The 27,531-nt window shown below is 45.9% G+C and overlaps 1 protein-coding gene across 4 annotated transcripts in view; it reads right to left on the bottom strand.

Annotated features, from left to right (window-relative positions):
• The window catches only part of MAP2K4 (mitogen-activated protein kinase kinase 4), a 91,540-nt gene that overhangs the window by 63,180 nt on the left and 829 nt on the right, over positions 1 to 27,531 (bottom strand). For 2 of the 4 annotated variants that reach the window (XM_021414538.1, XM_021414540.1), the window contains exon 2: positions 15,177 to 15,209. The exons of the other annotated variants lie outside the window; for them this stretch is intronic. In XM_021414538.1, coding sequence (XP_021270213.1) covers positions 15,177 to 15,209 — 33 coding nt within the window. The remainder of the gene's footprint in view (positions 1 to 15,176; positions 15,210 to 27,531) is intronic. 4 annotated transcript variants of the gene reach the window in all.

Below are 27,531 nucleotides of genomic sequence, written 5' to 3'. Positions count from 1 at the left end.
AGCCTACAGAAGTGAGATGCCCCTTCCCGGCCCTGGGCTGCAAAAAGTCCCACCTTGTTCCCATGTGGCTTCAGGAAATCTATGCACCAGGCAGCCCCACACCAACCCAGTGCAACCAGGGCCTCCTCTGCCCGCAGCCTCCCAGGGCTCCGAGCCCAAACCTCCCAGAGGTACTCCCTTCCTGGGCAGGGGCCTGAAACCCTCAGCATTACCTGCAGGTTGGGGAATGCAACTGCCCACCTCACAAGGCATCGGCCTTCAGCAATGGACCCAATACCCAAATTACTCCAGCACCTTTCTGCCTGTGCCCTGAAGTGCAGATCATATTCCTAAACATACCGTGGGCCTGTTGGGAAAAGCAGAGAACACAGCAGACCACAAGGCCTGAGGAGAAGCACCATCCCACTCTGCACTGCTCATCTGCTTTGCACGAAGGGACATGTGTTTTTAGCAACTCCAGGACAACGGGAAGAGGAAAAGCTAATTAGAAGTCAAAGCCATGAAATACTACCCACCATCCCAGACATGCCTGCAGCATACAGAGCTCCACAGTGCTCCTCTGACCTTCTCTGTTTGGCATCTTCATTTTGGGATCATCTCCTATTTCCTCTATAATACCGTTTATTTTTCAACTATTGATGCATACTTTTAGCTTCAGTGCTGCTGGAATACAGTCAGCTGTTTGGAAATACCTGCATACACGCTGCATTTTCTAAGCATCACCTGATCTGTTACTCATAAATGCCACACAAGAGATTTGCAGGAAATGCAACAGCACGAAACCAAATTATTTAAAGCTTTGCATCAACCACCAAAAATAAACATGTCAATTTTGGGTGACAATTCACCTGCAGATTTCCACAACGCCCCAGCTGATGATACAGGATCTTTCATCACTACTGATGGGAGATAAGAGGGTCAGTGAGGATGCCCAACCCGGGGACACAGCATGAGGCACAACGGGCCATGGTGAGGACAGCAGCACTGCAGAGCTCAGTGCTCCCAAGGTGTCTTTCCTGGGCATGTTACTCAAATGAGATTGCACAGTATGGACTAGGCTGCAGGACTACATGGAGACAAACAGTAAGATGCTTGCTTTTAAAAACTGTGAACACACTGCAAGAGGGTGATCGGTGAATGGCTTTGTTCATCCCAAAAGTAAACCTGTTCATCAGAATACAGAGAAATGCCACTGTTGGTGCTGACAGCTGGTCTGCTTTGGGGTAATTCTGCCCTCAGACTGGGTCCGGTGATTTACAGCTTTAATCATTCTTCTGGTTTTGTTTTATTCACATGCCTGAAACACTATCCTTCTCTTCCAAGGGCAACAGTACAGTGCCATAAGATTTTCCATTTCCAACCACAACGTTTACACGACGTGAGCATTTGTCCTTGAAGTGGCCCAACACTGAAAGCTACGCAATTAGCTATGAGCTCCAATCAGTAAAATTTCCTCTTCTGAAGACCTGTTCCCATTCTTTACCTACCTGCACCCTTTATGCACTACGTTTCCTCATACTGAGTGTACTTTTGTTTTTAAATCACCGTTAAACATCAATCTATGGATTACTATGTCATTAAGTTTCTAAGAATAGTTTCAACGATGTCAATTCAACACCTGGACCTGGATTTTCTACAAATCCAATAAACGCAGAAGCATGACCTACCTCCGGAAAGCAAGCAGGATGGTTTGCTTTTTCCTCAAGTTATTAACAAGGAAAAAGACTAAGGGAGACATGATCATGCTGAAAAATGCTGGGAATTTCCATTCACACATACTGTAAACAAAACGGTACATGAAACAACACGGCATGTTTTCCTCCTCAGTAGCCTTTCAAAATCAAGCACTTTACCTACCCAGTCTGGGTTGTGAGTTTCATTCCAAAGAAGATCTGAAAACTCCATGCCCTCACTCCTTGCAAAGACTTCACTCAAAGCTAATGGAGGCAAAAGAGCTTCTTTAGATATATGAGTTTTCCTGGTGATTTTACCACAGACAGATTAAATTCAGACCACTCTGTTCTTTCCTCTAAAATAAAAAGGCCAAGGATTGGTGTTGCTTCTGAAATGAGGTAATGCTGCTCTCACCATCAAGGCTGCATGCACTGTGTTGCCCTAAGACATGCTGTAGAAAGATCCACCTCATGTAAATCAAACATCCTTTAGAGGTTTTGCTAACAATACGGAATTCTAATTAGTGACTGTTCTAACCTTCACATCTCTGAAAATTGTGAATACACCAGAGAAGCAAACATTCAAAAAAAAAAAAAAACAGAAAGCAACAGCCCTCATTTTGGAACACGCTGCTTTTTCATAAACGAGGCTAGACCTCAAAAGCAGACCTGAAACTATGACAGTTTTTCAGATAAGGTCTTACCAATTTTGACTGACAGATTTGTTAAGCTGCATGTTAATGATCACAATGGTATTATTTTTTGAATGCAAGATGGCCTTTGCTTTGTTGAAGTGGTAACAGAAGCTTATGTTTTGAGGGCATCTAACCAGGATTGTAACTACCCTAGGTTGCACTTATCTCAGAGTGCAAACGGGTTTTTTTTATGTAAAGCTAATTTTCTATCTGTAACGTGATAGTAATACTTACTCCAAATCACTACAATCATAAAATAATAGTGTTCTTCTTTAAAATGGATTAGAAAACAAAACACTATTTTAGTGTCAGGCTGCTACACGGCACGGAAGTAACAGAGGATGCTTTCCCTGTGCCCTGCAATTCAACAACCGCACATCCCTTGGCATTTCATTGACCGAGTGCCAAAAAGGACCCCGTGAGAGAAAAGCAGCTGGGAAGCCTTGCCAAGCACACACCGGAGACCATCTGCACAATGGCTACAGCAGAACAACCGGGGCTCACAAAGCACACTTGTTTCCTGCTGCATGAGTAAGTGGATGCTAGGTTAAGTACATAATTATTTATGTGCTGCTATCCATCACCAGGATTAATCCAGGCACTTGGCTCTGCAATTAGGCTCTCATCACTCATTTTGAGGCTACTTTACCACAACCACAGCCAACCTGTCTTAGAGGAAACAGTTATTTCCTAGATAACATGCAGCACGAGGTATTCCTGCAGTAACATTCCATACTATTATTTTTACTTCACCACAGACAAGTACAACTTCTCCAAGGCTCTAAGTCACCTCCACCACCTAAGACAAAACAACCACTTTTCTCCTAGAATTTCCTTACTTCCATTCCTGCACACCACACCTCAACAACTATGGTCACAATACCCATGCTACACATAAGAAAATGCTCGGTTTCCAAGCAGTAAGCTTTTCAAAACATCACCAGATAAATGGATTTTCTTCTAGGTTTCTGTCTTGCAGGGGTACAAACTGACCCCTGTCGAAGTGCTTTCCACTTGGTTCAAATCTGCCATATCAACCACCTGACACAGTGTGAACGTGACTGTCACGGTGCAAATGTGACGGTTCTCTGTGGATTCCAAAGTCTCTCTGCTGTTTGCAGAGCAACAATATGCCAGAAAGCAAGTTTACGCTTTATTTCCTTGCACTAGTATAGTCAGAAAACAGAAATAAAACCAAAAATGAGTTGTGGCAGAAAACAGCAGGAGATAACCAGAGGAATTGCAATAGCTTTGTGGTCTTCTTATCTTTGCTTGATTAAGCTAAAACATGTCAACAAAGAGTGAAAAGAGGAGGAAAGGATGTCAGAAGGCCAGGCAGGTGGGTGACCTGCTTCAGTCTGAGAAAGAAGCTGAATGCTTGGGGTCACCTTTTTAAACCAAAAACTGCAAAATACCTGGTCTGATCAAGAAGAAAATGATACAACACAGATCCCTCTGCTCTTCCAACGCCTCTTATTATTCAGATAGTTAGATCTTTTCTGCTAACAAAATGCATGCTTTGATGTGGAGACATTTACCAGTGTTCAGAGCTGCAGGCAGGATTCGTTGCTGTCTCTGTTGCTCCCAATGCAGTACTACTTTCCCATAAGCCCTTCCAATCTGCAATTTTGCTGTTAGATTTCCTTCCTTTCCAGTCTTGCTCATGGAGGTACTCCAAAATCAGCACTACTAATTTGAGAGTAAAGCAGACTTCCAGCCTTGCCCTCAGGACATGCTAATTTAAAAATAAAAACTAGTCAAATTTTGAAACAAAACATGAGGAACTTCAGGACGTACAGCAGTTTATCTGGGGACTACGAATGGAAGGAGAGAACTGAAATTTCAGTTAACAGTTTGTAAAAACTGTATCTACAGAAACTCACTTTGATGAATAATAGCACAAACATCTCCAGTCTGTCTGTTACTGACATCCATTTACCCTTAATGATTTAGAATTTGATTTAGAATAGTCCAAGAGCCAGAATTCAGATCCAAGATGACGATTCTGCATTCCAAGAATATGCTAAATGTACTCATTTTTAGAATTCACCTTATTAGAGTATTTATCCATAATTCATCTGCAGCTCCCAGTGTGCTTCCACAAAAGCAGAGAAGCCCAGATCAGCCAGGACTTGTAACAGTTACTGATCGTTACCTTCACCAGTCATGAAAACACTGCAATGTAAAGCACTTGGACTCAACCAAATGTGAGCAAGACGTGATTAACAGTGATTTAAAGATGGGAAGGGCTCACAGTTGCACAGATGCTCTCTGTACCAGCACGCATGCACCTCTGTAACTTGCAATACATGGTTTATGCTACACCCAGCAGCACTTGCAACAGCTTCTATAAATACCTTTCCTACAAAGCCTTTCTAAAGTAGGTTAGGCTTCGAGTGCAAGAAACTGCAATCAGATTAAGATTAGTTCCCTCAGACTAGAAACTCCTATCAGCAAAGTCCTAAGAATGAAGTCTCTGAAATCTCTGAAATCCAGCGTTAGCCTTCAGCATTTACGATCCCTGATGCTACCCTGCATGGAAACATCACCCAAATGAATAGCCATAAACAAAGTTAAAACTACTGGAGCTCTGGGAGCATATCAGCTGTGCTAAAAGAGCTTGAATCAGTTCCTGGACAAGTGTTACATGCTGAGCTTAACAGGACGACCATATGTGTGCACCAATGTGCAAAGCAGTGCTGTGCCCAGCTGTGACAGGCAGGCAGTTCTCTGCCCAGAGAGAACAGAACGGTAATGCGAGAAGTCAGCTTTCCACCAAAATGGGAGTTCAGGCAAATTCTAGCTGGAGAGCATTAACACACCACTCAGACACAACCCAACGCCAAGGCAAATGAAACACTGACGGAGAGTACTTGGAAGGTGCACTTGTTACATGCAACTTCACCCGGCCAGCACATGGGAGGTACAGATGGAGAACACACCTGTGAAAATGGGGCTATTCTCAAAGACGTGCTTTGTTTCTGTGACAAATACTGCAAAATTATCGTGCTACCTGTGTTTGATGCAATGTTGTGTTTCCTCCTGCTGCAGCATCATCCTATAAGGACCACACCTGAGCAGCTGTCAGAAGGAAATGGTGACGCTGTCCTGGGGAATTTATTGTGAGGCATCTGGAGCCCTTCCTGATGTAAAACAGTAATTAATTATGCAAAGGGCTGCACCAGGTGCTTTTTTGTAATAAACCACAACAACAAATTACAGATTATACTGTGAGGAAAAGCACTGAGGATGGATTGGATGACTTTTTTTTTTCTTTTTAGTTTTAGGAGCATGCACTTAGACTAAAAGCAAGGGAAAAAATCTGCCCTTGAGGCCTTTGCTTAAGGTCAGTGGAAAGGATTTAGTTGCTTTGGACAAAGCAACAAGTATGTTTCCATCATCCCTCTGGTTCCCTTATGCCAGAAAAGTGGCAACGTCAATCACAGCTGCATCCCACCGGCTGTTACGCACCTCAGTGCAGCACGGAGCCCCGCAGCCCTGTGCTGGGCAGAGCGGCCGGCACCGGGTGCATGGGGGCTTTTCCATTTGAAGGCATGGTTATCCCAGGGGGAGGAGCTGATTCTCTTCACCTCAGGGCTATCGTATCAGGTTTTTCAATTTGGAAGACAAGAGACCACAACTGGATCTTGCTGGAAACAAGAAACACCAGAGGTTAGCAAGCACTCCCTTGCTGTCCTAGGAAAGAGCAAAGAAAGCCCTTGGCCTCCTGACACCCAGCTTTGGATTTAGGATGTGTAATTGCTGATAACTCTAACACAAAAGAGGCTGTCAGGGCAGTGACTCGCTGATGTTTCAGGTGGGATTAGCAGAGCAAATATGGGCTAATTTAAACAAAATGTTCCCCAAGAAGCCAATAAAAATGAGTGAAGCTTCTGCCTCTGCACGTCTCTTTGATGCTCCTCCCAAGGGCTGGTCCCAGCCCCTCACCAACGGGGTGCCACAGCAGCTAACACCCTGCTGCACACCTCCATGGCACAGGAGGCCTCGTTTCTGTCACCCCCTCTTAAGAAGCCTGCTAAACAAACTAGCTGTTTTTCAAGCCTTGTACCATCCATGTGCTGCCCAAGAAATAGTGATTTTCTACAAGTGGTTTCAGTGCAGAGAACACCGATCCCTAACAGCTCCTGCTCCCTGCACAACTCTTACACTCACAGCTCCTCTTGAGAAAAGCCCTCAGCCACCCTCCTGCAATGTGTGCAGGTACCAAAGCACCACCAGAGCACACAGACCATCTTTTAGGGTGGAGGGTAAGCATCACAGGTCTCATCCTCGTTTCTAAGCCCAGGAAAGCTGAGATGCAGCTTGGCAGCACAGGATGAGCGAGCAAGGCAGGCAATGAAGAACCTGGCAATGCTGGGGTCAGCCCTCAGACCAAGGGTCACCTAACAGTCACAGCACTGCAACTTTGTCATCTGGTTTTACTTTTAAGCCATGACGGGTACATCAAGCAGATTTAAGAAAAGGGATCAAATTGTTTTGAAACGGATGGTTCAAACTGGACAGTGGGAGGCGGAGGGGAACACCTCAGAAACCTTTCCAAGTTGCAGATAAACCAAGAGTTAGCAGCATGTGCTATCTTCCACTGACTGGTTGGCGAAGCAGAGCGTGTATGAAAACGCTGCGCTAACAGGCACAAATAAAGCACTGTGAACAACTTGTGCTGGGTGACCGGACTCATACTGCAGCAAGCATTCACCATGACTCCAGCAGGCAAGGGTGATGCTCTGACCCAGGCACTGAGCTTCTTTTCTCCAGCTGACAACTACTTCCATTAGAAAGAATCCTCTGTAGTGCAAGGGCAGGAGACCTCCATGTTGTGACAGGATCTTTGCGACATATGGTTGTTTGTCCAAATACTATCACCTGATACCTATGCATAGCTAGAAATATACCCAGCCAAATTTTCAAGTTAGTATCTGCTCCAAGTAAGCTAGTTTCCTTCTCTGTGAACCCCTGCGCGTCCTGTTCTTTTGAACATCTAACCATTAGTTTCAAAGAAGGAGCTGACCCTTTCTGAAAACGTGGTCTCAGCTGCAAGTTTTTTTTTTTTTTTAAAAAACATGTTTATCTATCTGCATTCATAGAATCACAGAGCACTCCAAGTTGGAAGGGACCCACATAAGGATCACCGTGTCCAACCCCCAGCCCCACACAGCACGACCCAAAACCCAAACCCTATGTGTGAGAGCAGTGTCCAAGCGCTCCCAGAGCTCCGGCATCGGGGCCGTGCCCGTTACCCTGGGCAGCTGTGCCATGCCCACTGCCCCCTGTGGCACACTCTGTCCCTGACCCCCCAGCCCTCCCCTAACAGCCCCATGCTGTTCCCTCAGGGCCTGTCATTGCCCCAGAGCTCAGTGCTGCCTCTCACAACAAAGCTGTAGGCCACTTCATTGGGAAAGATTTTGCAGTGTTGCACTGGGAAAGATTTTGTTCTGTACCTTAAAACCTTATAAGCACATGTTCCCAAAAAACATTTTTGCTCAGTTCTGTTGAATTCCAATTGAGCAGCTGCTAAACAACAAATCAAAATGCAAATCTACAAATATATGGAAGTTTTTAGTCATCTTTGAAAGTACTTTATTATTAACTCCTTCTAAGAACTTTTACACAGTTAAACCCAAATCATTTTTTTGCTAAGCTTCAAATATTGTACATGTAGACACGCACAGATCTCTTTTCATTCCACTCCAATCTACAATTTCAGAAAAAGACATATGCTTTCACTCAGGAGGTAAGAGCTAGACCTGAAGAGCACTGGCCTGGTCTGACTGGGCCCAAGACCCCTCATTCGCTCACATGCTGTTTTCACAAGACAGCAGATTCCTGATGCTGGGAGGGAAGCGTGCTATGCAGCACTGCAGCTTTCCTCCAGAAAGCATTCACTGTGGCCATGAGTCCTTTACAGTTCTCCTCAGAGCACACAGTACTTTGCTTTTCCATCTCCGATTTCTAGAAAAGCAAAGAAAAATTCACACAGCAGGGGGAAGAGAAAAAGAAAAAAAAAAAAAAACACAGAAACACTGGTCTATTTTCCACTGAAATTACTTCATTGTAATTGTAAATGTACTTCCTCATGCCGATACACAGTAGAAACTGCCAAGCACATCTATAACTTCAGTTATTTCTCAGCACCAAAATAACTCACGCCTGACAGGCACACAGAGGCCTCACTACGCACAGCCACGCTGCCCTACAAACACCAGCTCTTGGTTTCAGATTTCTAACAGGAAAAAAACAACAACAAAAAAAAAACCACTGCCTTCCTTGCATGCTCATTAAAAATATATATATATTGAGATTTATGCTGTCTTCTGAAGCCTGCAGTATCAATTAGTAATAAGCATATTACTATGGGAGCAGTCCCCTTGTTTTACACCACTGAGACACGCAGGGAAACGTCAGACAGAATAGCAGAAGTCTTCATTTTTGTTAGCAAAGATAGTAGAGGTGGAATGTGACAATGTTGAAAGTTCTTAAGTAGGAACTGAGCAGCAGCACAGAACCAAAGCTGGTCCAAACCAAGATTTCTGCAACAGTCAACTCCACACAATGTCATAAAGTCTTCTGCAGCTGTAAGCAACATAGAACACAAATTGCTAAAACAGTCGGCACAACTCTAAGCAGAGAACTCAGATCCTGTGACTGGGGAGGGGATGGAACCAACTGGAACGGATCGATTCAGATCAGTAGCTAGCTCACAGGTGAAGGAGGACACTATCCAACTCCCTCCCAAGCACACTTGGAGGAAAAAACTGTATTTTTATTACTATACAAAGATGCCTTTCAGTTGCTGTTCATTTACACTGCAGCATTATTTGCAGGCCCTGAACGTGAGGTTTGCCTCACCATGGTCAGCACTGATGTCACACAGGGGGAAGTCCTGACCTTGGGAACATGAAGAGCCAGGACAGCAGGATCTTCAGTCTCTTTGTGCCCATGTCAACACCAGAAGCACCACCTTGCTTCCTCCCCCGCAGGTGCTCAATCCTGACTCCTTTTTCTCCGTGTTCCACCTAGCCTGCTATACCCACCACCTTCACTGTCAGCTACTCTCGCTACAAGCCAACACAGGAAAGAGTGAAAGGAGCAATGCTACCTCCTTCACAACACTATTTGTCATTCACCCTGGAACCAGAGCATTAAATCAGACGCGTAACGTGCAGGGCGGTAACCCACAAAAAAACAGCTCCCTCTGCAAGAAATTCCACCTCGCCTTCTTTTAAGACCACTGCTTCTTACATCTTCTTCCTTTGCATTTCCCTGGGGCTGAGCATGTGGGGATTACACAGTTCATGGCCTTGAAAGCTCACTGCTATAGAAGGAGCTTTGTATGAATGTAGAAACATACCCCATGTAGCTAATCAAAACCTATGCAGCCTTCATCTCCCAGACTGCCTTACTAAGGAAGATGACTACAGGAGACCCTGTAGAGCACATACCTGGGCACAATGGAAGCTGTTCAGTACCCAAAGCTCCCAGTTGCTTACAAGATGCAGAGGTTCAGCATCCTCAGAAAAACAGAAGAGTTTTGATGCATACATCATATGTTACTTCTCTGACCAGCTGATGACCAGTTTTTGAATACCTCCAAATAGCTTCCCTTTCCCATAGAGAAACTCCTTATAGACTCTACATTTTATAAACTCAGTCTGGGGAATGCAAGCCGTGCCCATCCTGTTGAATTTCTCTTTCTTTAAAGTCCCACATATGTGAATTACACCAGGCTGGATCAGGAAATGGAGATGCAGATTCAGCCCCCACTACTTTTGTTAGTGTCTTTTCAACATCTACTAGAAGCAGCCAGCGTTGGTGAGAACTAACATCTACTGGAAGCAAAACAGAGAACAGGTAAATCCCGGCCATCCCCCTCCCTGCTGAAATTTTCTCCTTCCAGGGCTCAAGGATGAGGAAAGAGGGACTGAATGAGTGGTGTTCTAAATTACAGCAAATAATTCAAATTCTTCATTTATGAATAAAATCATAGTCTTTCAATTTCCTGTAAAAAGAACTCCATCATGCTTCCGTCCGTAAGGGCTCCTTGCCATGCAAAGTTTTGGACTACGTTTCCTAACTCTCAGATTACACTTTGAAGAAGCACAGCATCCGCAGGAGACAGGGAACTGCCTCTCAGCAGTGTCCATAACACAGCATGGCAGCAGGCACTATGGGGCATACAGGGCCCCCCACAACCACAATGTCCTGAAACTTCTCTTTCATTTACAGCGAAGTTCTCAGCTCTGAGATTTACACTGGGACATCAACAGGCTGCTCTGGTTGCTCCCAGTAGCAAGGAACTGATCACAGAATCAAGGAATCATTTGGATTGGAAAAGACCACCAAGATGATCAAGCCCAACCAACACATCACACCAGACCACAGCAAAAGCCGGGCCCTGGAATTATTAAACCAGTGCTGGTCACTGCCACCAACCTGGGGCAGAGTTCAACGAGCAAGGACGAAGACCTGAAGTCTGTCTGTAGCCTGTTGCAGGAAGAATAAACGTAGTAGTCTACAAACATATGAACAGTGCAAACAGGAAAGAGGGAGTTGCTACAGAAAAATCACCAACAACAATGGCAGACAAGAAAATCCTTCTGGCCTGAGATCCACTGTGCAACCTGACATGGTGAGGTGAAACCTTAAAAACGAAAAGCTTTTCAGACACCTTCTCCACAATACACTGCTCCTCCATCAGACAAAACACCGGCCAGTGTTGCAGTGAAGGGACCTTCAAGGATGCATGTAAGCATACGTGAGAATTTAAAGGGACGCCAGCCTACCAAACGTCCTGTTTCATTCTGTAACATCCTTGCTTGGCACACAGGACAGTTCTGGTGCCTCTCTGACGCCCTTGTTCCTTCAAAAACAGCCTCAAGAAAATCTGGAAACGCCCTAACAGTAACCAAGCAGGAAACTGGACAACACATAGGCTTGAAGATCGCTCTTAGGGAACATGCTGTTTTATTCCACATTTAAGTCTCAGGTGCCCCTTGAAGTGCACTTTGTATCAAACACAGTGTACGTATCAGTCCAGAGAGAACACTCAGAGCAGGAAAACTTACATATAGGATGTTGACTGGTTATCAGAACGAAACCAGAGTATGCAGCCGACATGAAACTCACAAAAGCACAGGTCTTGCTGCCACGAAGTGCAGGGGCTGCCACTTCCCATGTGCCATCTCACACACATCACAGTTAGAGAAATCTCACATGGCAGCCAAAGCAGCAGAACAGCTAGCCTGCAAGAACGTGCTCCACTGCGGTGTCCCTTTAATGTTACATTAACTCCACAGTGTCTCAACAGGAGAAATAAAATTAAATTGAGAAGCAATCGCAATACTGAAGTCTTGGAAACACATTTTAAAAAGTTTGATATTTGCAAACCCTAAAAAAAAAAAAAAAAAAAAACACCAAAACAATACAAAAGAAAGAATGGGCCCTGTCCACTTCCTCGCCTCTTGCAGGCAGCAGTGTTTTTCTTTCAGCACACAAAGTTATCGGCAAACAACAAATAGGAAAGAAGCCGCCCTAAGCGGCGCGCAGGCCTGGCCCAGCCGGCAGTGCAGGGAAGTGGAGCTGCTGGGCCAGCCCCTCCAGATGCAAAGACACAGGGAGGCAGTGAAAGCACGCTGTCCCACTGCGGCCGTGGGAAGCTGATCCGCTGCAACCTTTCCCCCTCGTTCAGTGCTTTATTAATAAAACAACGCTTTACTGCCTTGATCTCTCAAAGGCAGCTCAACAGAAAATCAACAGAACTCCTGTCTCACCCAACAGCACGCAGTTGAAGAGAAATAAAACACAACAGCTCCTGTCGTCCTCGCTAAGAGCTGGGAAATACAGCCTAAAAATTCGTCTGTAGAACAGAAAGCTGAAGTAAGAGAGAGGATTCACAAATGCGTGAATGCTTTCATTACAATCTCCTTCTAAATAAATGTGACATGTATACACACTGCGCAGAGTCCACTAACGCTCCTAACACTCTAAAGTCTTGTTTAAAGAAAAGAATACAATTACAATATACCTCAGGGGATAATTCAGGCGATCAAACTGTCACTACGTAACTGTCAACAGTACTTTAAAGGAAAACACTCTACATTGAAACCTGTCTTTGCCACAAACAACTTTTGGCACAAGGAAATCCTGTATTTTCTTGGTCAAGAGAATTTTCCGAATCTTGTACCTTCCTAATAACTGACTCCTTGCTTCACTCATTCCAAGTCTAAAACAGAAACCAGCCGCCATCACTGCAGCTCTCTGCCACCTCTTCAGGATGGCACCCACTGCCCACAGTGCCACTCCTGCTCCAGCAGCAACACCAGTGAGACCAGCAAGGACCACCTAGGGTGCACAACAGGGGTTACTTCCACAGAAGCACATCTCTCCAGGAAGCAGATCTGCACTCTGCAGGCTGCAGATGGGACACCCCTCCAGCTCGGTGTCCTGCACTGCTCCTGCTGCCCTCCGTACAGCTCCTGAAGCGCAGCCCAAGCCAATGGTGCTCACCAGGCAGTCCCCAGCACCAAAGAACCCATGCACCCCATGTATCCAGCTCCATGCATCCAAACTGAAAGTGCTCTTATGCACTTTCACCATTTTTGAAGAGAACCGCAGTGCTCTGACAGGCAGGCACTACTATGGTGTTGGTAATGCTCGCAGCCTCCCAGCTCTGATTTCCCAGCTCATAGCTCAGCAAAACCATCTAATGGAGGTGTTTGGATCCAGGTGCATGGCCACAGGGAGCTCCTGGCACCATCTCTGTGCTCCCCATTCCTGGGGCACAGCTGGGAAGCACACCATCATCAGACAAGCAGCACTGCTGGCACTCCAGGAGTTAGGAACACAAGCAAATCTGCACCTCGAGAACAGAGACATCAGAAATCCACAGAGACGTGAGAAGGCTTTGTCACCTGCTGTCCTCAAGTCCACACCCGCAGCCCCACGCAGCCAGAAGACGAGCTGCACAGCCTCCTCCTGGCCCCAGCACAACCGCTCATATGTCCTCCCCACGCCCTTGGGTAATCAATGCATTCAGTACACAAGTCAATCAAAAAGAATTGGCTGCTGCTTTGTGCTCGACTTATTGCAGCCTCAGAGGCCATCTACTCCTGCAACAGGCAAATGACAAATTCCTTTCTCTGCAAATCTTACTGCCAGTTTGCTTCGGGGGCTACCTACTGTCAGACCCAGCTGCCAACCGCTGCAAAATCTCATTATTCCAAAAAACCTTCTGATGACAAAGCCTTTTTTTTTTTCCCCTCTGAAACGTCATTTTTCATTTTATTCCAGATGTCAATTGCCCCAAAGAACAAGGGCTGTCCACTGCTGACAGCAGACCCCAGCTTTAGATGAAAGGCACTGCTGTGGAAATAACTAAAACCCTGCAGAAGCATTTACAGTGTTTTTAATGTACCAAATAACTGGGAATTTGTAAAAGACTGACTACAAAAGTAGGACATTGTTCTAAATAAATATTAATCAACTTCATTAAACTTCCAAGTTTCACCCAAAACACTGCACGCTAGCAGCTCCCAGCAGCAAACCCCACTGCAGCTCTGTCTCACCTGCACAGCCATTAACCACTGCATGCAGCTCAGCGGCCAGCTGCTCCTTTTGGGAGCCTGATTTCTTCCCATCTCTTTTCACATTTCAGTAGTTGTCATCTTGGGATGTCACCAGAAAAAGTCTAGAAGTCTAACTCTGATTCTACCATGCAGATCTAGTTTGCAAAACGGGTTTGTACATTCCATACTAACAGAAAACTATTGAAGGATAAAGCTGCACTCCAATCCTGTCTTAGGGGAGCAATTCTGACACATGGGCTCGCTCTGTTCCATAACGTGGGAGCCAAAGTCCTCCTCACTTTTTCTAACATAGAAAGTGTTGGTCTGTACAAGCTACAGACAACAAAGGTTTTCTATACACAGGTGCTTCAGGAGAAACCTGTCTGAACACTGGTCACAAAGTATACCGAGAGAAAGCCCAAAGACATTGACTAGTCAAGAAGTATTAATTCCCTCTGTAGATATTAGAATTGCTGCAACAAATATGCATGTCAAGCACAAATGAAAAAAAAAAGTCTGAATGCAAATTCAAAGAAATGCGCAGTCAACAAATTTCTACAATTCAGGATAAAAAGAGACTTGGTTTCTAGCAAAGCTAACACCTTATTGCAGTAGGTACTTTGACGGTATGACAGAGCAACACAAAACATAAGGCAATGACAGAGAATGAAAACATTGATTCTGCAGAGCTTCCATTAGTCACCCCAGGCTGGCACCCCAGGGCTCGCTCCTTCCCCTGCCTTTGGAAGGCCCTCATCAAGAGAGGCACACAGGGAAAGCTCCCGGGAGACAGGACAGATGCCGGCTCTTGAGACGGCAATCTGAGGTGCTCACATGTCAGATTATTCTCTTCACCTCCGTGTGAAGGAACGCAAGTCAGGTGTTGGATCAGAACAAGTTTTAACAAGTACAAATCCAACAGCCGAACCCCACCTAGCTCGTATTTAGAGCAATTTAGCAGGCAGCACATTTCCAGTGCTCCACACACCGTTTGTTCAGCTGCATGCTTCCAGAGCACTGCTCTTCTGTTACAGGTAAAGCAGTACAGCAATAAGCAATCTCTTAAATGGCTTAATTTTGCTTTGTTTTATCAGCAGTGTGAAAAATGGAAGCTCTCTTAGGAGTAGGACTGCCATAGTTGGTTAGTTGGAACAGAAAGTGGACACATTCCCAGTACCAAGATTGATATAAAAAGCAGGATAATACCATAAAAATGTGTAGCTTACTTTGTGCCTTTTCACAGAAGTTTATCTGAAAGCCTAAAGCAAAAGAGACAAGTTCTTGTTCATTTACTGCAAGTCAAAGAAGCACATCACTTAAGAATCATTTTTATGTTTCAAAATTCATTAACTCTAAAATCATACATAAAACAAGTTTATTAGAATGTGTTCTTTGATTAAAGAGCAATCCCATCATTTCAGGATTCATCATTTCATAAACCAGATTCAAGAGCCCAGAGATGGGTTTATTTCAAGAAGCTTTTGTTTCCTTAACGTGTTAATACATCTCAAACAGTAACTATTGAGGGATCACCGTAAGAAAACTGCTTGAAAAAACTATCATGAGTTTGGTGGTAAAAGGTAACACACTTGAAAACTAAAGAGGTTGTTTTGTCCCCCAAAAGCCAAAGTGTTCCTCAATGCTGCTCGGTGATATTTGAGCATGTATAGTCCAGCTGGCTGCGACCACAATTTATAGTTGGCATGGCCACGCTGCAACTCCCCCCGCGCAGATAACCCGGCAATGTCTGCAGGAGCCAGCTGTGATCCAGTAGACTCCAGTGCTGCAGGCACCAATACACACGCATGCCATCTCTGGAAGCTGCCAGCTGTCATTTTAGACCATTTTACCTCTAAAGCTAACAAATTAAGGACAGGAGTCCAAGGGCTGCTCAAAGGGGACCTGGACATGATGCCAATGACGGGCACTGCAACAACACAACAAGAATCAGGAGCCTGCGGGACACCGGAGCAGCAGCAAGGCCTGCCCCTCGGTGGGCCCCGCACGCCCTGCCAGCAGCAGCGCTGATCCGCCCGGCCCTCACCAGCACAGCTGACCTAGCACATGGAAACCAATGTTCTTCTGTGGTGTTTGCAATGTCTGAATCAGCCCCTTCAGCCCAGGGGTTGTTGTTCTACAACAATCACAGAATCATTTAGGTTGGAAAAGACCTCAAAAGGTCATCAAGTCCAACTGTTAACCCAGCAGTGCCATGTCCACCACTAAACCATGCCCCTAAGCACCACATCTGCACATTGTTTAAATATCTCCAGCAATGGTGACTCAACTACTCCCCTGGGCAGCTTGTTCCAATGCTTTGTAACTCTCTCTGTGATTAAATGTTTTCTAATATCCAACCTTAACCTTCCCAGAACAACTTGAGGCCTTTTCTTCTTGTCCTGTCGCTTGCTAATTGGGAAAAGAAACTGACCTGACCCCACCCCATCCCACCACATCCTCCTTTGAGGTCACCACAGAGAGCAATAAGGACTCCCCTGAGCCTCTCTGGAACCCCAGCTCCCTGAGCTGCTCCCCATAAGACTCATTCTCTAGGCACTTCACCAGCTTAACTGCCCTTCTTTGGGCACAGTCCAGCTCATTGTCTTTCTTGTAGTGAGGGGCTCAAAACCAAACACAGTACTGAAGTACAGCCTTACCATAGCCACATACAAGGGGCAATCATTTCCCTGCTCCTACTGGCCACACTATTTCTTATACAAGCTAGGATGCCATTGGCCTTCTTGGTCACCTGGGCACACTGCTGGCCCATGTTCAGCCAGCTATCAAACAGTACCAGTAGGGCCTTTTCTGCAGGGCAGCTTTCCAGCCACTCTTCCCCCAGCCTATAGGGTTGCATGAGGTTGTTATGACACAAGTGCAGGACCCAGCACTTTGCCTTGTTAATCTCATACAGTTGGCCTCAACCCATGAATCCAGCCTATCCAGAAGCCTCTGTAGGGTCTGTAGAGCCTTCCTACCTTCAAGGAGATCAACAGCTGTGCCTAACTTGGTGTCACCTGCAATGCGCCATGTTATGTTCACACATTTCTGCTGTCAGCTGCGGACTTCACCGTGACCACTGCCATAACCAGTGTCCCCTCCCACCAGCAGCCCCAACTTAAACAATCTCCTGAATAAGAATTAATTGGTTTTAATCATTTTCTTCTCCACGATAGCAAGCAAAATCTTAAGAATAACCGAAGAGCAACAAAAGCAGACTGGCAATATGTTCAGAGGGCAAGAAGAAAACAAGAACAGTAATTAAAATTACCAACTTAAATCTGCTAATGTTAATTTTAAAACTCTGAAATTAAATTAATAACAATAATATAAGTGTATCAGTCAAAATTTTAAAAATGCTTCAGCCAGCCACACAGCTGGCAGGATAACATCAAAATTTCAAAGGGGGAAAGAAAAAGAAAAAACAGTATTTTGTTCCACAAGAGAAGTTCCTTTTCCTCCCTACAAAAAAAAAAAAAAAAAAAAGCAACTCAGATTGCCAATTTGCTGTTTTGCCTTAAAATTTCTTCCCATTCCTCTGGCTCAGCCCTGCACCTCTGCTTTACTCAGTGTTTCTTTCTCAGTTCCCAGCTGAGGGACAGGCATGCATGCTGCCGAGCTGTTCAGCTGCACTATGGCTGTTAAAATAGATACTCTGATTACATTTTCATGCTCAGAAATCATTAATGTCACTTTAATCTACTGCTAGCTTTCTTTCTGATCACTCCTTTACCTTCCTTTTAGCTATGCTCTTATAAGCTGCCACACCAGACACGATTCTTTTGAGTGTTACACAAGTTTTATTTTTTTTTTCCAAGGTCCCTCAACTAGGGGAAGACACAAAGCTTTGTTGTTGAAGAAACAAGCACCACAACATTTCTAAAAAAATTCTTCAAGCCCATCGGCTTTTGAAAGCCCTTGGAAAAAAGTTCCACCACTGTGCAGAGGGCAGGCAGGTCTTAGCACGGAAGGAGCCTGGGAGTCTGCCCAGCTAATCCCCACGGTCTCGCACTGGGTAACAGAAGACTGCTGCAAAAATACCAGCCAGTAGCCCCAACACAGATCCAGCTATCTTCTTCCCTTGTCCTCATCCCCATTAACTCCTTCTCACTCAGAGATCCTTAAAAAAGGCAATCATGCATCAGTTCTGCATACAAAACTTGAGTGCCATACAGTAACAAAAAAAAGTACCCCCCTAGCTGTGAAATTCCTTGCAAGGATGTCAGAGCAGTACAAAGAGAACACTTTTCAACCCTCCCAGCCATCTGAGTGCAACCAACAGCCAGAGGCAATGCTGCTCATCACCTGCCCCAAGTCTTCACCCAAAGACCTGCAACAAACTGACCTGCAACACATGGTTTAAGACTGAGGTTTCTCGACTACAGCAGGACTCTCAACTTTTGGCCAAGATGCTGTTTAACACCACCCCAGAATCAGGGATGCTGCACTCGTCTGTGTTTGGGGCTGATCCAAAACCGGTGCCAGCACAACCTCATTCTGCTGCTGCGGCTGTGGCTCTTGCTGTGGCCCCAAGGCAGCACAGAGCACAGCAGCTGCAGGCACCACCCTGCACCTGGCCTGGTCCTGCCATGTGGAAGGCTGCAGGAAAACTCAGGACGAAATAAATTCCAAAGTCACTGCAAAAAACTTCTTAACACTGAGAACAGAGAATCTGTTTCCAGGAAAGGGTGGCAGAGGTTGGCTCCTCCAGCCCAGCCAAAGGCGTGTCAGGACAGAGCACTGAACTGCATCCAAGTAAAAGGCATTAAGAAAGGAGTAGCAGCACCTATCTTGAAAAATAAGATGACAGAAGATCAGCAGTTACAAACTTGTAATGAAATCAACACGGTCTGGTCACTGAGACAATGTTTCTAGCTACTGACTGAAATCCTTCAGTTGTCCTCTGGAAACCAGAGCAGATGGGGCATCTAAACCGCTTTAAAGAGGAACTGGATGCGCTTACAAGGAGTCTGTGGCAGAAAGGCATCGTTACTGGAGACAGAACATTAAACCTGTGGTAGGATCTGGGGCATGCAGCTTGCTAGTACCTGCACGGGACATCGCAGGGCTACTGTGCCAGCCAGGCTGCAGCTGCTCCTGGCAACACGTGCGTGCAGGGCAGCGCTGGGAAGGAATGGTCCCACTGCATTCCCATTCTGAGGTTTTTATTTATTTATTTATTTTTAAAGAGAAAGTTCCAAGGACTTTTTCTTTCTTTCAGTCCTAACATGGAGCAGAGCACATCAAAACCATAGACAGATAAAACAACCACCACACTTGGGACTGGGGAGCTTTTCTTCTAGAGTATATTCATTCCTTTACTCCTCTGAAGCACTGGGCAAAATTACTTCATCAGATCACCACAGGTTCTCTTCACAACTACCATTCCTGTAAGATCCAGAGTACTGGGAGTAGACTCTTTCAGCAGACATTGCAGTGGCAACTTTTGGGTTTTAACAATGGGTACAAATCTGGCAGCACTGCTGCAAGACTGCTGCGGATGAAAAGAATCTGTGTCCCACGGTTCGGTTTGGGTCTCAGATACTCAGGATGCCCAGCACAGGGTTATTTGGAGAATATGAGTGCTGGGCAGCTAGAGCTTCACTACCAAAGAAGTCAGTACTAAATTAGACTTTACTGGGAAACCCAGCACAAACCTTCCCAGAAAGCTTCTATTTACTCAGTCGAAATAACACCATGGTCAAGCAGCTCTTAGAGCCCACCCCAGTGCCCTGGGATCACACAGGGAGCAGCTCAGAGCCTTGGCAACTCAACGATGAAGCAAAGTTCCTGCTGCCACTTCTGGTACGGACTCACATTCAAGTCACTTGTGACTAAGACCTGTCTACATTAAAGCAAATGACCAGTCCCAGAAATATTTAATGTCTTTGCTGAAATACAACCTGTATTCACGCATTCTTTTATCTACACTTTATTTTCATAAGGCAGGAAAAAAAAAAACAGCCATAGCCACAAGTCAAACGGACTTAGAATTTCCAATTCAAAGCCCAAGAAATCCCAAATCATGTCTCTCCAGTGCAAGGGTATGGACAGATACACCACTGCTTCTCAACCTTCACACCTTCTCCTGACTGCTCAGCTCTGGACAACAGCCACCCTGTCCCTCCATTCTGGGCTTCCAGTCTTGACCAGTTCCACAAAGCGGTTCTGATCATCTTCATACTCCATCTTTCCCTCCTTCCTGCCTTCCACCTATCCAAGTTTCCAAGTGAAACATGAGGAAAGACAAGGACATCAAAGGTAGGGCAAGGTTTCCAACTGCTTGGCACGAGACCAGGTCCTGCACTGACACTACTCTGTAGAGGAAGGGGTCTTTACAGGAAAACTCAGACATGGTCCCATCGCTCCCCAGAAGGGATTTCCAAATGCAATGCTTTTATCTTATTCCATAGCCCCTCCCAGGTCAAAGAAACATTACCATGTGTTTTTAAAGGAAACTGTTTTATCTTTGTCCACAACGCTCTTCAAAGTACAAACATTTTGCTCTCTGATCCAAAAACAAAGTGATGTCTAATTCAGTTCAGAGAACTCTTCCAGAGAATCAGGTCCAAAGCAAACCATAAAACTCTTTTGGTCTACAGAAAAAATAAAGCCTGGACAAAATACGATAAAAAGATTGATTCCCTTTCAGCTCAACTGTGTCTGCTCCCAACAGCTGTCCTCCAAAGATGCCAAAGGGCATCTCCTGAAGCATCTCAGGAAGATCAGATAAATTATTCAAAACACAGACTAACTCCTGGCGCTTGGATTCTTTGTTCACTCCATGATTAGTGCAAGTTGTCTCCTTCTTGAAGGGCTCACTTTGCCTCCAGGAAAGGACACATACAAAGGCTTCAATTTGGAGAAGAGGAAATCAACCTAACAGCTAATAAATACGCAATTTGTGTAATATACATATTCCCTGTCTCCCTTGATGTTTACACAAAAGTTAATGGGCCATACCCTGCTAAGCACAAAGTTACTGCACACATTCATGAGAACCGCACCTTATCTCATTTCAAAGCAGAACTGGGAGGCAAATGGGGAGCAGAGGCTTGGCAACACCATGCTGTATTTCCTCACTAACAGCAATAGCAGAGCCATGGCCTCAGGAGGCAAGGTCACACATTTTGGAAGATGCTCTGAGTCATCACATGATGGTCCTGAACAAATCCCGGCCAACGATGTCAAAGTAGGGAGCAGGCACCCAGCAGGCTGTGCGGACGTTTCTGCAAGGACCTTTACTTAGTTACAGTCCAGTCTTCTTCCAAAAGCACTCTCAGCTGCACACAGAAACTTAAAGAAGTCTGTGACATCTGATAAATGAACCTTTCAACTTAACCACAGAGAGACACGAGCACAGTGCTGCTGCACAAACTGCAAAATTCATTTTGATCTAAGAGGCACCTAAGTAGACCAGGAATCATGTAGCACAAACTAAAGCCTCCCCCCAACACCAAAAGAATGGCAGACAGTAGGGATCCTGATAACCTTGCAGGTACCCACAAGATATAGTTTAAGCTAACTTAAAACAGAGCAAAGTGAAAAGTTAAAACTGAAGTCAGACATGCAGTCTGCCTGGATTACTGGCTCCCAGATGCAGATGCCCAGGCTGACACAACACTTTTGCCTAGGTTGTGCTCCATTACTGAGCAGTGCAAGTTTTCAGTTCTCTCTCTCACCCTATCATCAATTCCAAGTGCTTTTGGCTACCAAAGTTTCTCTCTTTTATGTTTAAGTTTCTCTCTTACTTTGGTATAAAATGGATCCCTCCTGTCCTCTGTGCACGCCAAGTTTAGGACAGTAAACCACACAAACAACTGCCAGCTTGCCTCATTGCAGGGCCGAGGCATTCCCCGGTGGGACAGGAGCAGCATGGCCAGGACAGTGCAGGTACCAGTGAGCTGAACAGGCAGAGAGGTGCTGGGGCTGCCCACAGTCACAGGCTCCTACAACTGCAGCCAGGCCACCCTAATCACATAAGTTCAGTTGCCTACTAAAAGGGCTGAGCCTCACAATCTTTTTCAGATACCCTCCAAAGGGAAACACCATCACCACTGAAGACCCACGTGCACAGAGAGACGGCCCTGCACCAGCTGTTCCGGTGTCCAAGCCCCAAAGAGGCACTGCATTCAGGTGCTCTGTGAGTTGAAGTACAGAAGTGCAGGCAAAGCGTCTCCCTGGGGATTTACCATGACTTAACTACCACACATTAATTAATCCAGCTACAGCAACACACTTCTTAAAAAAGGAAGCATTTTTTTCAGTGACCAACAGGCACTGCATTTACCTACTGTTCACACATTTCTTCTGCAATATTAAAAAGAGATGTGATCGCCAGAAGACAAGGGCCCTGTGCAGGGAGTGCTGGCAGGCCGGAGCAAGGTGCTGTGGGAGTCAGGCTGGTAAACTCAGTAACTGCCCAGGGAGACTCCCTGGGTTGCAACAACATGGCCAGCGCCTATCACTATAGATCAACCAAAACGATACGAATAAAAATCAGCTTAAATGTGTAATAAATACTAGACCAGTTTACTTAAAGATGAAGGTGACCAGTACCTTGACAGAGACTGAGTTTCTATTTGTAGAAGAGATGTTAGAACCAAATCACACAGCATCAGCTTCAACAACTAGTGAAACATCTGTTCTCCTCTCCTAGTCAGACTGTATGACAATAATAATCCACCTTGAGCAGGAAGCCATGGAAGCACCTTGCCCCAGGAACTAGATGACAACCCCACAATGCCAAGGAAGAGGTTCAGCTAGCAATGCCAAGTGCATTTTCTTTTCTCAGTGTCACTCAGCACAGCCATCCCCACCTCCCACAGGGGATGCTGTGGTCCCAGCATGTAGACAGAAGGGCAACAAAAATAAGCATAGCTAAGGAGGAATACAACACAGTGTACTTTGAATAAGGTACAGACCTGAGAACACAACCAACACCTTTTGAAAGACAGTCCATATCAACACACTCAAACCTTCGAGAGCGCCAAAGGCAGAACATCCATTCAGACATTTTTGTACCTTCTCAATAAACATCACCGTGGTGAAACTTGGATGGGCTTCTGCTGCTGACTCCTGCCTGCAGGGCAGAGTGTGACACAAACACCCCAAGCGGTTTCTCTCACAGTTTTTCCTTCCAGCTTCTACTGGCTATAGCAGCCACCCCTCTCACTGAGGAGCAAGCCTCCACAGTATTTTATCAAGCCGAAATTCAACGGATGATGTCTGACTTCAAAGGTAGCAATCATGCCCAACTACAAGATGCTAACAAGGTGGTTATGTTTGTCTGATACATGTATGGCTTGATGTGGTTACATCAGTCTCCCATAATTAATGTTTCGCTCTATACACATATGGACAAATGGATTTAATTTAGGGAACATCTTCTTAGTAAAATTAAGTTCTGACAGTTGGGGATAAGGGGTTTTTGGGTTTGTTTTTTGTTGTTGTTGTTTTTGCTCCCTGACAGCACTCCTCTCTCCCACCATATGACAGCGGTGCTTCCCACTATGACAGTTCCATCAAGTCAGCATAAAGTAACAGACAAATCTCTTACCACCTGACGAGACTTAACTAGCATTTTGGGGCTGCCCCTTTACCAGGAAAGCAGATATATTGAAAATGTCAGTTGATCACAAGTAAACCAAAATGGAAAGCTGAAATGCAAAAGCTAATCCTTACTGAGGAAAGCAGTACTACACACAGGATGCACTACAACACAAGTAGACAGACAGGAGGCCAGCCGCAGCCCAGCAGAGCTATGGCACAGGGATGAGTTGGTGGGTACAAACAGAAGCATGCCCATTTGCTCACCGGGCAAGGGTCTTTACCTCCTACAATTAAAGCAAACACGTCCAAACTGATACACACACATCGATCTGACAAATTTGCAACTGTCAATTTACAACAGCAGCCTATGTTAACACACCAGCTTGATAATTCCTTTGTGGGCACAAATAACTGCAGCCAACTTACTATTTTATTCAACCAGTTCCCATTTGCTAAAACTTCACCTACATTAGAATAACAACAGGTCATTAATACACAGTGAAAGATAACTTATAGTTTATCACTTACTAAGGACAAGGATTAATCTTCTCCTCCCCTTCTCTTTTTTTTAATCTATCTTCTTTGTTTTCTTACCTACATTATCGGTCGCATTTTCACTGGCTATTCAAACATTGCTTCATACCTAACCTACTACTCACACTGCTCTTTGCTTCCCAACTGCCTTCTTGTTCCCCAAATTCCATTCTTTGAGGTTCCTTAAGCAAATTGCCATGTTTAGCAGTACTCATTTCCTTCACTGTCTCTGCACATCTCACCTCTCTGGAGAGGGAAGTCCACCCGCCCGCCTTTTCCTCACCCGCTGCCTCCAGGGCCACCACCAGCCCCTGTCTGCACACAGACCCATGAGCCCACTCACTGCTGGAGTGGCTCTGACCACAGAACAGAGGCAGTGCCCACACTGTGCCTGGCAGGTCCAGCATCAGTCCAGAGGCACCAGGGTCTTCTCTCCCTCCTCCTGCTGCCAGGAGCTGCCCAGCTCATTACCTGCAGCAGCAGCACCAGAAGCAAGAAGTGCTCTGGGAGGCCCTGGTTTGCCTCTAACACTCTTGGGATGCTGAATGCAGGAGTCGGATGCACAACACAGTCACAAGCGCCTCCAGCTCTTGCTTGGCTCTAGAGATACAGTGACTGACTCCTCAGCTCCCAGTTAGAATTAAAATTCTACCTACACTTCTGAATTAATTGAATTTCTAAATTTTATACCATAATTCTTCACAGGATAATTTTCTACATAACATCAGCAGTAAAGACCATCACTAATTCTGTCAATAAGAGGAATGCAAAATTGCTCAGATTACTGTTTTGTTCTTGTGTTTTCATTTTAACATTTTCTAAAATCACTCTCAAACTTCTCACAGAACCTCTGTTTTGTCCACAGAACAATCAGGACACAAAATACACAAGATTGTTCCTGGGCTTCTAACATTGCACAGAACTAAGAGGGAAAGCAATTTCTCACACCATTAGTCACCGGTGTCGAAACAGGCCACTATTTGTCCACAAAAAAAAAAAAAGAAGTAAAACCTATATTCAATACTTAAGATTCCAGCTCTCCTTTATCTCTGATCTGTCAACCGTGCAGTGAACACAGAGCTACAAACTGCATTTACCACGGGGACGCTCTGGGAAGGACTGAAGTTCCCAGGTATATGGGCACCAATGGCAAACACCATCAGCCACAGAGACCCGGGAACGAGGCTGGACATGCAGAACAGGAAGGGCACAAAGACCTGAAGCAACATTTTGCTTGACTGCAAGGCTTGAGGGCCTCCAGAGATCAGCTCTATCTGGGGAGTGGAACCCTTCATGGCCATGCCAGCTGCAGCAGCAGCTCCCCTCTTCTGACCACTCGCTCCTATTGCCTCCCTCGCAGCAGCAGTTGCACAAATTGGGTTAGAGAATGCTTCTGGCTGAAAATTAACTCATTAAAACTTTTTTTTAAACTATAATTACTCCGCAGTTTAATGACTTCCCTGCTCTACCTTGTCATACCGTTTAAGCCAATTAAACCAACGCTGAGGCAGTCCTACTCACTTTTGTCCCCACCCAGTAACACATTCCTGAGCATTCCTTGCATCAATGCTCACCCAGCCACACCACAAGCAAACACCGGGCATCCAAAAGAGAGAAAACTCGATGCGCTGCTTTCAGCGGATTCATTTTGCAACGCTCAAATTGCAGAGACACTGGTGTCAACAGGGAGCCAGTGAGAGCAGCGAAGCACGCTGGGGATGAGGCCGTGGCACCTCGCAGGGCAGCAGGACCTGCGTGGGTGCCGCCAGCCCAGAGAGAGCCACCTGCAGAGGCAAACAGCCCTTCCTGCCCCAGCTCCCCTCACTTTGTGCAGCCGAGGTATTAGTAAGAAGCTCCCGGTCAGCTTCAAGACGTCTCCACTGCTGTGACAGCCACGTTCTCACCTCTGCCACAAGGACTTCTGGAGCCACCTGGGGTCCCTAGGCCTCAGCTCCTCCCAGGGCACCTCAACATATCTGTTAACTTAAGGAAAAAAAAAAACCTATTTATTTAACACCAGATTTCACTGCAAACACTTGCATATCATCAAACTGGCTTGGCTCCATGAATTCACATCTAAATAGGCACTTTCAAGGAACTACAAAGGAAGTGACTGTCCTCCCTCACAGGATATTTCTGTCATTGCAAACTTACACTGCATCACAGGTCCTTGTGTCAGCACAGAATTAACCTCACCCCAGAAGATACATGGGATTCAGGGCAATGATTCATAAATATGGGTCAGGTGGAAGTAAAGGGGGCAATACAAGTTATAACAGCACTGCAACATGACTATTTCTGGTCTTAGCATAACTGCACCTTCAGTCAAGTTTTTAACTCGCATACTTTACAGTAAGTGTTTTGAGATTGTGTTTTTGAAGAGTACTGTAAACACATATGGTATCGTCTTCCCAGCGCCCAGTAGGTACCTCCTTGGTCTGGCAAACATGGGACCTTCACACAGCAGAAGCTGCAGACAGTGAATAATCACAATGTGGTTCCAAGAATACCAAACTCTGCAGATAGTGTAATCAGCTCTCCACCCAAACAGGTCCCCCTCAGCCTCCACATCGGTGCTGCATGCCCCAGCAGCACAGAACAGACTTATTGCAAACTGTGCGCTTCTGCCGTCACCACAGAGAGCACAACCTTCCCTTCTTGTCTCCTCTAAAAAGGAAAACGCAAACAGATTCCTTAGTACCACCATTCTTGTATTAAACTAATAAGCCATAAACCCACACTGTGTGGCCGCAGACTGACACCAGTTAAAACGCTGCTCAAGCAGGGAGTATTTTTCAGTGGAGTAACTTTAAAGAAAAAACTCCAAAGGTATTCACTGCAACTTTCTGAAAAGTGAATAGCCATGGTTTTTGCAAGAATACTCTGCCACCAGCAAGTGCAGATGGGAAGCCTGGCAATATTACCCCGCAGTAATAAGCATACATTTCCATCAAAATAAAACAACAACAAAATTAACCACAAGTTCAACATTAAACTGTTTTTACTTAAACATCTGTCTGCAGACAAACACATACAGAGACACGCAGGCCCGGGAGGCACCGAGCAGCAGCCAGGAGCCCAGCTCGGGGCCGCAGCAGAACGCAGCGCTCCTCGAGATGCGGCCACCCCTCTCCCCAGGGCTCGGTCCGAGAGCGGCCCGCGGTGCTTCCCGGCGCACTGCTCCTGCCAGGCCGGCCCCCCCAGCGCCAAGTTCTACTTGGGCAGCGCCGCACACACCCCGCGCGCGCAGCCCGCGATCTCCTGCGGCACTTCGCCACCTGGGGAGAGGGGAGGCCCAGGGAGGGCACAACGCGCACCGTGCCGGAGGGGAGCCAGAGAGACCCCCCGGCCTTTGTCTCGCTCCTCACGGCCGCTCCTTCCCCAGTCCCTCCCCAGGGAGCCGGCCGCTCGGGGCCGCAGCGCCGCAGAGAAGCGCACCGAGGCGGAGGCCGGGCGCAGCCCCCGGTGGGCAAAGCCGCCCGTCCTCCCGGGAGC

The sequence above is a fragment of the Numida meleagris genome, chromosome 17, assembly GCF_002078875.1.
Source record: "Numida meleagris isolate 19003 breed g44 Domestic line chromosome 17, NumMel1.0, whole genome shotgun sequence".
Lineage (NCBI taxonomy): Eukaryota > Metazoa > Chordata > Aves > Galliformes > Numididae > Numida > Numida meleagris.
This window is presented reverse-complemented; position numbering and strand designations above follow the sequence as displayed.